The following is a 14,128-nucleotide window of genomic DNA, read 5'->3' on the forward strand; positions in this document are numbered from 1 at the left end:
CACCCAGCTCAGTCCAAAAATAATCTGGCTTCACAGTCTCCTGCCTCAGCCTGTCGTACGGGGTCTTTCCTCCAGAGTGCCCAGACCACATTGTCAAGGAGGGTCCGTCAGCTACACTGCATCAGTGCATGTCAAAGTCCTTTACACTGCAGCAGCCAAGTGTTGAAAGACATTTACACTTTATTTCAGGTGTTGGTGTTGCTATAAACACAGTGCGGAGGTTCTCTCTCTGCGTGTTTGATAAGTTGCAAATATTGTGTTAATACTGATATTCACACTTTTTTCAAAATACCCAATCTTGCAGTACAATTTCTACTTAGCTAAAGCAATATTAATATTTTTTTCATAGTTATTTTTGGTCCCCATAGCACATTCACACTGACGTGACACATTTCTGACGTTTCATACCTTCCTTTTATGTTTTTTTTTTGGATAAAATAATTCATTTTGTCTTTGTATATTAAAATTTGCTCTCAGATTTTGAGTGTTCTTACATCCACACAATCATAATCCCAGCTGCTTAAAATGGAACCAAGGACCATTTTTTTTTTTTTATGATAATTAGTGGGTAGGTTGCCTGAGCTTGTATTTTGTTTTGTCAGAAACCCCTAGCATCATATTCATGGGACAGAACAACTCATCACGTAGTGTCAGGATTTCAGCAGCTCCACTCTTGGTTTGCTGCCTTGGTAAAAGACAGGTTTTCTCATCGCCGCTATCTGCAGATCCACACAAGCTTCATGAAGCTCAAACCTTGTATCGCCAAAGACTGAGCTGCGACCTGCTTTTAAATACAGGCTCCGTGATAACACAGTGGATGTAATAATAGCCTCCCTGGTCGGCATTGCTCTAAATGTGTTTTATTTAGCAAAACATAATGCATAACCTGTCTAATGACAATGTGGCCTATAAGAACCACCTACTAATACAGCAGAATCACTTTTTCCAAACATTTCTGCAAAATCCAACACAATTTGCTCTATTTAAAAACTGTAAACTTAATACAAATTGATTATCTAAAGTGCTTTAAAAAAAACGAGAGATATAAGACAGCAAGCCAATCAATAATGATGTGGTAATACACAATAATACTCTTTTACATAGAAGGTCCAGTGTAAAAACTTATTAATTTGCTAATTCTAATAGCAACATGTAAAACAGTAAAATAAAACTGATGCTCATTTCACTGTCCTTCAGCGGCAACTAAGTTAAATCACTGACACCCTTCAACTACACAAAGCTTTTTCTTCGGTTATTTTTGGTAAAAACTGTTTGGAACAGCCATTCGTCAAACATAACATCCTTAAAAACAACTTCTATCACCTTTCCAGACCCCAAAACCTCTGTGCTTCAATCCACATAAACTCTTTATAACATATCCACACATGTCTTAAACTTTCTTATCTTCATACTGTATTCCTTTATGTGTCACTTCCTGATCAACGGTATCATCAAGAGACCGAGACTTGAAAACGTAAAAGTTCTGTTCTGGACTGATAAAACTCAGCATGTTGAATCTGGACCTGCAGTTGATTCCCCTCAGGAGAAGATCCTTTGTTTCCTTCACATAAAACAGCGGACAAGTCAGTCTCATAACAAGTTTATCTCTTTTTCTTCTGCTGCCTGAGCACCTTCTTCCTTTTAAGGATCATGTCATGAAGTCTATCCAGGCCTTCCCTGAGTCCGTCTCCTATGATGGCACAGGCTGGCTGCAGATGCCAGGGAGTTGCGGGGCCCAGTTCCTTCAGTGCCAGCAATTTCTCGATTTCGTCAAGTCCCAAAGAGTGTCTCAAGTCCTGTTTGTTAGCCACAACCAGCAGGGGCACCCCCTGGTTTTCGGAGGTCTTGGCAATTTTATGGAGCTCTGTTTTGGCCTCCTCCATGCGCTCAGCGTCCACTGAGTCCACCACAAAAACTATGCCATCCGTGCATCGCGTGTACGACTTCCACAGGGGCCGTAGCTTCTCCTGACCACCGGCGTCCCAGAAGTGGAATGTCACGGTCCTGTGGCCCCCCAGAGACACTTTGACCCTCTCTGCATTAAAACCTTTGGTGGGCACCGTGTTGACAAACTCATTGAACTGCAGTCTGTACAAGATGGTGGTCTTCCCTGCAAAGTCCAAACCCAGGATGGCGATGTGAAAAGACTGGAGGAACGGGATGTTTGAGAGGAGGGGTTGTTCTGACAATCCATTCCCCATCTTTCCTCATGAGGAAGGATTGGTGATTCAGGACGTTTGATCCACTTGCCCAGCAACAGTCATTAGAGTTGCTAATTGTCAGCAGTCACCTGAAAGCGGAGAGCACGTCATGTTTTTTATCATCAATATGACATCTGAATAAACCGAAACATAGGAAAATGCATGAACAGATTCAAGAGAGGAAGGTTATTAGTCAAGTTTTTCTATGGTACATAGTCTCATACACTACACAATATCTGTGTAGGCTAATGGGATTTCTGAGTAAGTAACAGAATGATCATCCAGCTTTAGCTTCTCAGTTGAATAAAGCTTTTGAGCTCATTTGGCATTTTATGGACCACATAAGTCTGTTTTTATCTTGTTTTAAGCAAAACAAAATAAGAAAGAAAGAAAAATCAGGATCGTGATTAGATTTCCATTTATCTTGTGGCTCGAAACATGAGCCCTAAGTGAATGCTAATGTCGCTGTTTGTCATGATAAAAAGGGACTGTGCCAGATGTTTTTTTGTTTTTTTATCTTTATCTTTCCATCTGCAGGCAAAAAAAAAAAAAAAATCTCACACATCTCTTTTGACGGAATGCACAGATAAAGAACTGATTAGCGGTGCTAGTTGTAGCTCTTCCCAGGTATAAAGGCATCCTGGGGAAAAGGTTATCAACCAGAACGCAAGCAAAGCACTTTTCCTCTGACTCACAGCAGGTCAGGTCCACAAAGTAGAAGCAGTGCAGCCATTAAGAGCTTGAAAAGCCACCTGAGCTGTTTACTGTACCTACTCTGGTTTCACGGCGGCAGTTAACGTGTCACCTACTGTAACCGAGGACCGGTGGCGAACTTCCCTTTTAATTACTTCAGCTCCTACTTTCACAGTCTACAAACCGCCACCTTATAATGCTTCACATCGATTGATTAGTCCAAAAGAACGCGTCTCTAGTAGCCTGGGAATTATTGTTTTCCTGAGGGTTTACCGTCATTTAAATGTACAGCAGATCTTAGGCTCGTTGAGAAGTGGCCAGAGGACTGACAAGTGTTTGAGCCCAAACCGAACTGGTTAACCGGTTAACTGCTTACCTACTAGTCCAAGCTCTCCGTGGAGAAGACAGAAACGCTAGCGTTAACCCGCCGACCTGAACGCGAACCCACTCGTCTCCGAACGCCGTACTTCCGCTTCTTACTTGTCCGCCGACGGCAGAAGAGCTGTGGCGCGGTAGAGACTTACACTCCCTGTCCGTCCTCGATGTCCCGTGTGGACTTACCGATCCTGCTGCTGCTGCTGCTGCTGGCTGAACCCAGCCGGGGCGACGCCCACGCGGACACTGCGGACGCCTGCGATTGGTGCGCGCACTCCCGCCCGTGTCAGCTGATTGGCTGTCATGGCTGTCATTCAAGCGTCTGTCCGGGAAGCACGATCACCTGTTGCTCCGCGGTCTGTCACACAGCGTTAGCGTTTGTTTTTATCTTGACGAGTCGCAAACGTTTCAGACCAAGACCTGAACCAAGTGGACGTCGTGTTAATGCCAAACGATAAATGTCCTCCATTTTAGATGTGTCACAGAGTTACAAACATATTTAGGGTTTTCATTAGAAAAAATCAAATTGTAATTATTATTAATTAAATAAGAACTATTAATTTCTTTATTAATTCGTTGATTGTCTGTAAACAGTAAGAAATGTTGCCTTCGCAACCCATTGTCTCTTCTAGCCCGTGGTCTAATTAGCAAAATACTAACAGTACTAAACGTACAAATACTCAATTTTGAGAAGTGTTTGGACGTGAATTGGGATGAAATATGTAGCGATGTGTTTATCAAAGTAGCTGCCATTTACCTAAATAAAGTCACTGACCAATCCAACAGTTGTATATTTGCATGTGCTGCTGGGTAGTTTAGTGCCAAAGCATCCTGTTGATAAGGTCTTCATTTTCCAGGAATCATACAAAAGTAACTACAGTTTTGAAACAAATTTATTGTTAAAGAAGTACATTTACCTCTAAAATGTAGTGGGGAAAAAAGTTGTATGAAAAGTAAAGTAGTAGTAGCAGTAGTAGTTATATTACAATACATGTATTTATTAAATACCTCATAGTAATCTTGTATTTATACTTTTTTGATAATATTCTTAACAAAATCTATAGTACAACTTGCAGAGAAAGGAAAAAATAAATATGAAAACAAGTTTATAATACAATTTAGAGGAACTAGTGTCCAGTCTGAGGCTTTACCATTAATCACACATTAAACATATTAGGTTAAACCATGAGAGAACATTGAGAAGCACTAATAAATGATCCAGAACCTGCGATAAACAGCAAAAAGAAGAAATCAAATAGAACCTACCATTCAGCTCAGTGAGTTTTGGCTCTGTGTGTGCAGAGATACAGAGGGTGTGTTCATCCACTCTGGGTTTGAGTGTGTGTGTGTCTGTCTGTGTGTGCAACAGCGCCGCCCCATTCATTCGTGTTTTTGTTTGAAATGATTGGCCAAAGAGCAGGAAAAGCACCATCCTCACTGCAGCCCCCCCATCCAAGAATAACAAACAGAAAGTGGCTTACGGCCAGTTTCTTACATAACCTGCTGCAGTTTCTTACCTCTTTTTGGTAGTTTGTTGGATTCATTTTACTCAAAGATTAGAGCCACAAGACAAAACATAGACATGCAGTTTATACTGGCCACATACACACGAGAGCAGAGGGAAAACCATCACAGCATCAAGATATTACTTATATTGTAACCTATGTAGATTAATTTAATGAGGTAGGATTTTTAGCTTGGTCGTTTTAGCTGATGAGTACTCATTTTGTATTATTGGTATGAATTATTAGTCTTTATTTTGGAGTACCCCCCCCCCCCCCAGCTGTCCAAGCTGGTTTAAAGCACTTCACAAATGCACCAAACCCAACAGAAGAGAGAGAATAAGAGAGAGTAAAGAAAATAAATAAGCAATATAAAACAACCCTTTTTGGGATACATATTTCTATCCCACCCACCCACCATCCCAGGACCGTATACAGTGTATGGCCCAAAATATGACAGGGAACCTTACAATCCAAAATAAAGCATCAGGTATTCTATTCCTTCTGCGACGGGCAGGAAGACTCTTTTCTTAGTCATCATCCAAACCCATTTATTGTGGCTCCCAGTCTATTCCGTGTTACCCAGTTTGTCCTGGGTAAGACTTCTGCACAAACTGTGAAGAACAATGACATGGACACGCTTTGCAATTCAAGCAGTAATCCAACTTTTATGACGTGCCAGATTTTATGATAGTGATAGGCACTAGGAAGAAAAACAAGGGATTATAATAAGTAAAACACATGTCAGCATAAGGATGATGTGGTTTAATGCACTGACTGAATTTCCTTTCATTTTATATTTAGTCCACGAGTTATGCACAAGGGCTCTGTGCTCTCATTAAACACATATGTGAAGCTATTTCAGATATGCTTCAAACATGTGCACACTCGACGTGTTTTTAATTCTTGGGGACTCAAACAAGCAGCTGTGAGTGGGCCAGTGGGCCTTATAAAGTGGTGAGATGGCCTCAGGGAATGACAGCATTCCCTGAGTACTTCTGCAACACATTTCATGCTATCTCTGACATCTCCATCAGTTCTGCCCTGTCCAGTTTGTGCTGAGCTTTCAGCTTCACCACAAATCAACTATAACATGACCTTGACAAGTAAGATGTTCACGTTTTGTAGTATTTCATTTATGTTGTACTGATGTTAAGTCAAAGAGTGAAGAAGTGGAAAAGATCCAAAATTGGAAAATGGAATATGTGCTTTTTTATATTAAATGGTCACTAAGGCAATTCTTAAATGTTCTAATACACTTTTAATAAAATTCCTAAAGATTCACTGTGTTTCTATCCTCATTTAAAGTTAATTTTGTTTTACACTCCTATTCCCTGTTCCAGTAAGTCAATTATCCATTCAAATGTTGTGTGTTGGTGGTGCTAGTTCGCTCCGGGGTCAAACTGAGTCAAACACCAGTAAAAACCATGTGGAAAATATAAAAGCAGGTTTGCACAGTGTAAAGAATTTTTAATAATAAAACTACAGCAGTCTTGTAAGACTTTTTCTGAACGGCACAGATAGTGGCTAATTCTGGGAGTCCTGGGAGTGACCAAAAGATAAAGAAAATCGGGTGGGAGACCACCCATGCCCTGTTCATAACTGATATGCTGTTGAGTTCAGCCACAGTAATGAAGCTGGCGTAACATGAGGTTTTCACCATATTACTGAGGTGGAGCAAAGTGTGGCATCATACTCATTCAATGTACCCCACAAGAAGAAAGACTGCAAATACACACGTGTAAAACTAAGGAAGGATATGTTTAATTAGAGGGTCGTGATCTATCTTTCCAGGTTTTCGATAGTTTCTCTTCCACTCGGTCCAAGAATGCACTGTGCGCTCCTCGTCTTCGCCGGTGTCTCTGTGAAAGGCAGTATTAGGAAACGTGTAACTTCAAGTTAAACCCGAATAAATGCCCGTGTTTCCATTTGAATCCTGGAACTGTAAATGACGACTACACGGAGGAAACACAATGCTCCAGAAACCGTGTTTTTAGTTCATTATAATAATTTCCCTCCATGTACATTATTGTTATTAAAATAATAATAAAAAAGTATTATGCTTGTGTACTACTTTGTACATTATTAACTCCGACAAAACTGTGACCACACAATCAGGGGTCATATTCAAATGATTAGTTAAAATGTAGCAAAACCACACAATGTATAAAAGTACTCCATTACAAGTAAAAGTCTTTCATAAGTATGCAACTATGAAAGGAAAGCACTTCTCGTTCTTCGAGCATCATTCTTGATGTGTTAATATGTAGACTCACTGGCCACTTTAATAAGTACACCTGTAAGCTTTAACACAATCCAGTACAGAAGCTCTGCCATGAATTCTACTTTAATTATAATTTCTCACTTTGTGTTGGCCAATTCATTAGAACCACATCTTCTTATAATGCACTCTAGTACAACTCCACCACCCACTTTGACCTTAATAATAAACACATAGTCGAATTATCACCTTTCTAATACATTACTAATTAAAAACTGAGAATTTATAACATCATAAACGTAGAATTCATAGCAGAGCTGCTTTATTGGATTGCATTAGATTGCACAGGTACCTAATAAAGTGGCCATTTCGTGTATGTGTTAAATGAAAGTTAACACATTTCTTTTAAAGAAATTAACAGAAAGCTGTTAATTAAAGCGCGGAAAGTACAATATTTTCCCTCTGAATATTGTGCAGTTACAGTATAAAGTAGTGCAAAATGGAAATACACAAAAGATGCTCAAGTTCCTTGAGTTTCTTGAAGTTTACCTAAGTAAAGTACTGTATTTAAGTTACTTGCTAATAAAGTTCTACTTCCTTACTGTAAAAGAAGCAGATTTCGGAGGCCAAGGCAGCTGAGGAAGTATGAGCCTTGCGTCCCATTTCGGCTCAGCAGGTTTAAATGTGTCCATCTTTGTCTTGGTCTCCGTTGAACTAAAGTGGGGGTCAGTGTTAGTCGTCCGCACTGGAAAAGAAAAGATAATGACTTAGTCGTTTGGGCAGACAATGGTGTTTAATAATTCAAAGCAAATCAAACCAAATTGAAAGAATGACGAAAATAATCAAATGAATCCACTAACATGTGTCCAAGTGCTTTAATTTCAAAATCAGGTCACCAGGATCTCTCTCATATGTGGTCACAATGACCGGAAGGGTCTCATCAAGCTGAAATGTGTGAAAAGAAAACGCAGAGTTCAACATTAAAGTTCTAGCGCCACCTTGTGCTCAAATCAAACACAGACCATCAGTCTCAGTGTCACCATTTTCTTCTAAAGCATTTTGTGTGTCTTTAGATACTTACCGGTCTGAAGTTGTGAGGTTTGGGGTTCTGGTAGGGTTCTGAGGGATACTTCCCAGTCCTGATGAACATCAGCTCAGACTCGAGAGCACCTGGAGGCCTGTAGGATGTGATGAACTTTGGAGGGTCTTTCCTTTTGTAGCGCTCATGTAAAACATTCGTTAGACTTTTGGCCGTTTTCCTCTTTGTGTCACTTCTTTGCTGTACATTTAAATGTGCCTGTCTTTCTTTGCTTTGAGGAACGGACACAGATGTGTAGACTCTCAGAGAGAAATCTGGCGGCTTGATGCTCCACGCGTCACCCCAGCTTTCAGGCTCTGGAAGCTTAAAGTATTTGCTTCTTGCAAAGTAGAGATCCTGACTTGCAGAGAACTGGATTTTCCTTTCAAAGCCAACTGAGGACAGTGGATGCAGCAAACCACATGGAGCCATTCTGGACATAGAAGGTACGTGCTTACCTCTACAAAATTAATATTGGCGTTGTTGCACAATTTCTTCTCGAGATGTAACCCCAGGAGAAAGGAGACATGAGGACTGAGCAGGCAGCACATAAAAAGTACTCGAGTCCTCTCAACAAAGACAATCAAGTGAAGTGGGCTGAGCTCAAAACAGCAACTTAGCAACAGGACAAACAGTGGAAATCATGGCACCTTGTAGTTTAACAACCTCACCAAGGACGTACTGTAGCAGATGGAGTATTATAGCACATAGAAATCTGACAAAGAGGCTTCAGGAGACACTTTCATTCAACAAGATATGTGTTGTTTGAACAGTATTAGTGACTATGAAGTCAAAATGGACACTTTCCAGTGTTAAGCTGGTAATAAGTCCAAACGTGTTTGATGTTGAGCTCAACTCCCCCTAATTCACTAGGACACACTTTAGTTAGGCCATTTAATGGCAGCACACACTTTCCCGACTGCAGGAGTCAGACACTTCATTTAGTCATGTTTGGTGACATTTCTAATAAACCTAAGAAGTGACAGAATATTAGTTTTTTTCAAGTAACTTTGAGGTGTGTGACACTGTTTTTCAAGGTTTCACTGTGTTTTGGGATTTTGTTCTCACAATGTAGGGGGTTGTCTTACGCCTGGGAATAGAAGCAAAGTCTCAGGGTTGGAGAATTACGCTCAGGCGAGTCGAGGCAAATGTATTCGTGTGGCACCTTTTTGACAACAAGGCACTTCTAAGCGTTTTGTATACAGCATAAAAGGCACTAAGACAAGAAACAAAAGGTAATATAAGAAGGGTTTTACAAATGCCGTGGACTAGGACGGATCAAACAAGATAAGAATCTGATTCAATTAAAAGCACTGGCAAACACGAAAGTCCCTGATTTCAAAGAACTAATATGTGGAGGATTCTTTATTTAGCAATTATGACATTGGGACCAAACAGGTAAAGCTGTGCTTTGTTAAAATGCACTGTTTCACTGTGTTTTCATTTTTTATATAACTTTCCATTAGTTTTAGAAAAAATATTTTTCTCCAAAGCGATAAAAACTCTGTCCTTAACACCAGTTACATACACATACAATGCATGTAACCATAGGTTCATACAAACATTGAGAGACATTAAGCAGCCACATGCAACACAAGACAATAAGCTGTGGATGCATCATCCAAATAAAGTAAAGTTTAGCAGAAACAGTGTGAAATCATTCTGTAAGTTCTTCCAGGTGCAGAGAGGAGCGTATTCAGCAGTCAAAATTGTCTCCGGTTTGCATAATTAGTAGCTTGCGGTTTGCAATGTGTCAGTAAATCCACCAGATGGAGACAGACACTGTGGTCAGAGTGAACTTGGTTGTCATGTGACCTGAAGGAATAAAGGTTAGAGGTTAAACTATTTTAAAGTGTCCTGAATTCTTACAGTACTGTATGCGGGGAGTGTCAGGGTGGGAGCCTCACACAGCAATCAGTCTGTGTCATGTCCATCATTTTTTCAAACTCAACCTCCCAGAGGAGTCAGGAAAAGGCGGTTGTATCAAAAGAGAAAGGATTCCGTTTTTTTTATTTATTTCAGGAGCTTTATTGAGTAAGGAACAACAGTCTCACTCTATCTAAACAACCGCTGTTTCTCCTCCTTCATTTATGTATCTGAATGCTGCTTAACCCTTCTTTTGTGAAATTCACAGCTGCTGATTTTATTCATACACATTCTAGTTATCCGTATCACAACACCTTCCCCCGAGCATTAGAATATCCCTGTGGGTGGGATGCAACAGGCAAAAATAATAATTTGTTTGTGATGTGTTTGTTCAGTGTCACAAATGTCAAATATGTAACTCCAAGTAGTCAAACTAATTATAAATGTTAAGAGGTAAAAATCCATTCTTTGCATGAATAAGCTGCCTGGTTGTGTTGGTGAAAAGCAGTTTAAGTTTTACCAATGAAGACCTGTGAAATGTCATTTTACCTCACAGCTCTGCTTTGCTCTATAGAGTGTTTAAGTATTTTCCAGCTTATGGTGATTTGTCCAGTCTGTACAGATGTCTACAGTACTATTCACAGTGCTTTTCCTTTAATGTTACTTTATTTAATAAATATATATAATAAATGTGTTCTGCACGTTGATTTGGCATGAGTTTTACCCCAAATGCCCTTTCTGCCACAACTTTCCCATTTTACCTGGGCTTGAGACCGGCACCAAGGTGGTCCTTAGTGGCTGGGCATGGCCACACCTGGCGGGGTGAGATTTGAACCTGCGGCCTTGTGCATCTGCCACTGATACACCAGGCCCATAATAATAAAACGTCACATGATATTTAACATGCACACCTGGTCAGGTTGTTGTTGAATAACCCAGTCCAAAACACAAAGCCTGAACTTCAAGTGATCTTCATCACAGCATCATCATTCAAAAACTCAAAAACAAATATTATTTGTGGCTTTGAACATGACGCATTTGAAAATTGACAGTGCTGATAGTTCAAGTAGCCTCTTTCTGACTTTTTGACTTTGGTTCAGTTGTTAACAATATAAAAAAAAGGATAGAATTATTTGAAAATGTATGCTCTCATGTTGTCACATCCATATCAGAAAAACAGGGACTTCAATGCTCATAGTTGGGATTTCCTGAGCCAGACAGCGGGCGGAGGATGTCCCCTGGTGTAAACCCTGATCTGTGTGCAGTTGTTGCTGCAGTTGCTTTGTTTGTACTGACTCTGACAGCTGACACAATGGGCCAAAGGCAACAGGAAACCTGATCTGAGGCGCTAACCTTTCTGCCCCTTTTAAAACCAGGACGTGCTGCCTTTAGAGGCTGTATCCAGTGACATTTACAGCCACCGTACAACCCTGGAGGCTTTTTGTCAGACGTTGAAGGGCCTTGACCCTGCCTTTCAGTGGCCTCAGAGACATCTCCATGTCACCATGACAACATGATGGAGCCCAATTGTGCAACAAATGGTTCGCAGTGTAAAACACAGAAGTAAATTACAGCTCTGTCTGCTGGAAGAAATGGAAAAAAAAAAAGATGCAGCATGTTCCTAAACTGACAGTTCTGGACTTTGTTACGTCCTTTTCCAGCATGTGACTGTGTCTCAGGAGCTCCATCTGTTTTTACTGTTGAACGAGCTCCGTTGCTGAGACGAGGAAGGAGTTTCAGTTTCCGCCATCACTGCCCATCCCTTCAGATCAGACGCTCTTCCTTACCTGTCTCCTTCACTTTGATCTTGGCTCTGATGGGTGGGTATCAAGGAAAAACAACCCATAAAAAAAAGGGTCAAATGACGTGATGAGCCCCTTTGTGCTGTCAGTTATGCAGGAGAAAGAAAATACCAACAAGAAAACCAACAATCAGCTACTCTGGCATGACTGCTGTTGTCTTTTTCTTTTTCTTTCACTGTTGGTGGATTGTGGTTGGGGGTTGGGGTGTGTGACAGAAGCTGGATAGCGGGAATAGCTCACGACCCAGCTGCATCAAGGTCACATCACTGAACAGAAACCAGTTCCTTCTGCAGCACTGCGTTCAGAACAATCACACATTTAGCGCTTTTGCCGCTATAAAGCACAATTAAGTGCATGTATCTGTGGGGCAATGAAAAATTAAACTGCTTTACAAAGGCAGAGAAAAAAGAAAAAAGAGAATGCTAAAAATAAAGAGATCAAACTAGGAAAGTGCGTTAAAGATTAAAAGTTGTAGATTGGGCTGAGGCTAAGAACCCAGTTGTCTGCTCATCTCGAAGATTATTAAGTTGTTCAATCATTTTATTTCCTGCCAGTCATGGGGGTAACGGTAATTATATGCAGTTTACATTCCTTGCATCATTTAGCTGATATAATTTCCCAGGGGACACTGCTGTGCTGCTACTTTTTCCCACGTCTTCATAACTGATTATAATGACAGAAAATTGCACAAAATGATCTTGTGTGTGTGTGTGTGTGTGTAGATTAAAGTATACAACAAAGCAGTTATCCCTATTTGTTCACCACTTGTTTTTGCTCTTTGGGTTTAACTCGAACTGTACAAACTCATACATGTCACGTTCACTGGACGTGGATCCATGTTTTCCATACAGGCGCCTGATTGTGATTTCATTGCAGGTTGTGTGAGACGGGGAGTGAGCAGATGGGAACAAATAAGTGGGCTTCTACCTGATGGCTATTCCAGGCTCTTACCAGGAGTCTGGTCAAGGAGATTTACGAGCCTTAATAAGACAGCCAGGCACCTTCATGTTGCACTGGGAGAAGACAAGAGCAGCACACTATACGACCCGCACAGCTGTCAGCTCCCCATTAGTTCCCGTTAGATGTGCAGGAGGTTTATTCATCATTATTAACACAGTATTGTCTAAGTGCCTTTACTGAAATGTCCACTGATATTTGGCAAAATCACCAGTGTGAGTTTGGGGAAAGAAGTATAATAACGGATGTAGCATGTATTGCCTGCTTCTGTCATCATCTCTAATGTCTCATAATAATTACCACCACCTATATAATACATGGCACTGCTTTTCCAAACTGCTTCCAGAATTTGTTAGAAGTGTTTCACAATTCTAAATAAGCCAAGACTTGCTCCGTTTCATATTTCATGCTTCTAAAAAAGATCAGTTTCAGGCGCTTTACAGAGCACCCAGTTCCTGACGGTGGAGTTATATGTGGGGAGCACTGCAGCAGTTAAAGTGTGAGGCAGGAAAAATGATGTGAATGTGATATCTTGTTTATGCAAAATCCAACTCTTTGGCATTTGTTTTTTCTGAACAAATGCAGCATGTGGGCCATCTGTTTAAGTGGTTTGGAGTGGAGGCTAATGAAATATCACTGGCTGGCCAGTAGTGAAATTCCATGATTAGATCATCGGTCTACACACTGGTCCCTATTTTAGAAAGAGAAAACATCAAGTATCAGCATAATTAGACTGAGTTGTTGCGAATGCGTGTTTTTGAGCATCTCTACAGTGTGAATAGTTGTTAATCTCTCTCTGCAGATAGAAGATGCAAAGTTAACAGTTTAGTTGATTTTCAGCTTGAATGACCAACTTTCAAAGCTTTGATTTGTCACATGCACATTTGATGCAGCACTGTAGACGCTTTAATTCTCCTCCATCATGCATTGCCACCGGGGTGGTGTCTGGTCTGTTCCAAAGTCATTCTGAAGCTTAACCGTGAGCCCAAACACATTGCCAGACTCCGAAAGGACTAAGTTTAGCAACAAGAAGTCCTGTAAGTGATTGTATGGACCCCCAAAGAGTCCAGATCTCTACTTCATGGAGCCAGTCTGGGATTCTATTCATGTATACATAAAGAGACAGAAGACACTGAGACAGATTAAAGTCACGCATTCTCCAAAATGGTTGAGAAGAACCAGATATTATTTTTAAAGCACCCTTCGTTTTTGTACTGTTACGTATGCTGAATACTAAGAATTATAAGAAGAATTAAATAAAAATACAAACCAAATTTTAAAAGTGTTGACTTAGTGCAGTCAAAATATAGGTTTTTAAAATTAGTTTTATGCCCTTGCTTTTGTAATTTCTCTTAAGTTTTATGCACATATACAAATTGAGAAGTCAGAATGATTTTTTATTTTTTTTATTTGAGGTAGTTTCCTGCTGTAGT

The 14,128-nt window shown here is 40.4% G+C and overlaps 2 protein-coding genes across 4 annotated transcripts; both read right to left on the reverse strand.

Moving 5' to 3' along the window:
* Window positions 1-466: 466 nt before the first annotated feature.
* arl4aa (ADP-ribosylation factor-like 4aa) lies at window positions 467-4,641 on the reverse strand. Of its 3 annotated transcripts, none has more exons than XM_067511172.1 (2): window positions 4,536-4,641; window positions 467-2,290 (listed from the first exon to the last, which is right to left on the reverse strand). In XM_067511172.1, the coding sequence occupies exon 2, from the start codon at window positions 2,199-2,201 to the stop codon at window positions 1,602-1,604; it is 600 nt and encodes a 199-aa protein (XP_067367273.1). In that variant the 5' UTR covers window positions 2,202-2,290; window positions 4,536-4,641; the 3' UTR covers window positions 467-1,601. The 3 variants fall into 3 exon arrangements, with proteins under 3 accessions (XP_067367273.1, XP_067367274.1, XP_067367272.1); XM_067511173.1 differs by lacking the exon at window positions 4,536-4,641 and adding an exon at window positions 3,275-3,446; XM_067511171.1 differs by lacking the exon at window positions 4,536-4,641 and adding an exon at window positions 3,271-3,444.
* Window positions 4,642-4,800: 159 nt separating this feature from the next.
* si:dkey-30e9.6 (uncharacterized protein LOC564083 homolog) lies at window positions 4,801-8,594 on the reverse strand. The gene is made up of 4 exons (XM_067511170.1): window positions 8,074-8,594; window positions 7,853-7,937; window positions 7,595-7,737; window positions 4,801-6,633 (listed from the first exon to the last, which is right to left on the reverse strand). The coding sequence occupies exons 1-4, from the start codon at window positions 8,509-8,511 to the stop codon at window positions 6,535-6,537; spliced, it is 765 nt and encodes a 254-aa protein (XP_067367271.1). The 5' UTR covers window positions 8,512-8,594; the 3' UTR covers window positions 4,801-6,534.
* Between the last annotated feature and the right edge of the window lie 5,534 nt (window positions 8,595-14,128).

The sequence above is a fragment of the Channa argus genome, chromosome 7 (assembly GCF_033026475.1).
Source record: "Channa argus isolate prfri chromosome 7, Channa argus male v1.0, whole genome shotgun sequence".
Classification (NCBI taxonomy): Eukaryota; Metazoa; Chordata; class Actinopteri; order Anabantiformes; family Channidae; genus Channa; species Channa argus.

Coding starts and splice junctions, on each gene's coding strand:
- si:dkey-30e9.6 (XM_067511170.1), bottom strand. CDS start 8,511: ATGTCCAGAATGGCTCCATGTGGTTTGCTGCATCCACTGTCCTCAGTT. Junction 7,738..7,852: donor ATTAAAGCACTTGGACACAT/GTTAGTGGATTC, acceptor TTTCTTTTCCAG/TGCGGACGACTAACACTGAC. Junction 6,634..7,594: donor CGAAATCTGCTTCTTTTACA/GTAAGGAAGTAG, acceptor TGCCTTTCACAG/AGACACCGGCGAAGACGAGG.
- arl4aa (XM_067511172.1), bottom strand. CDS start 2,201: ATGGGGAATGGATTGTCAGAACAACCCCTCCTCTCAAACATCCCGTTC.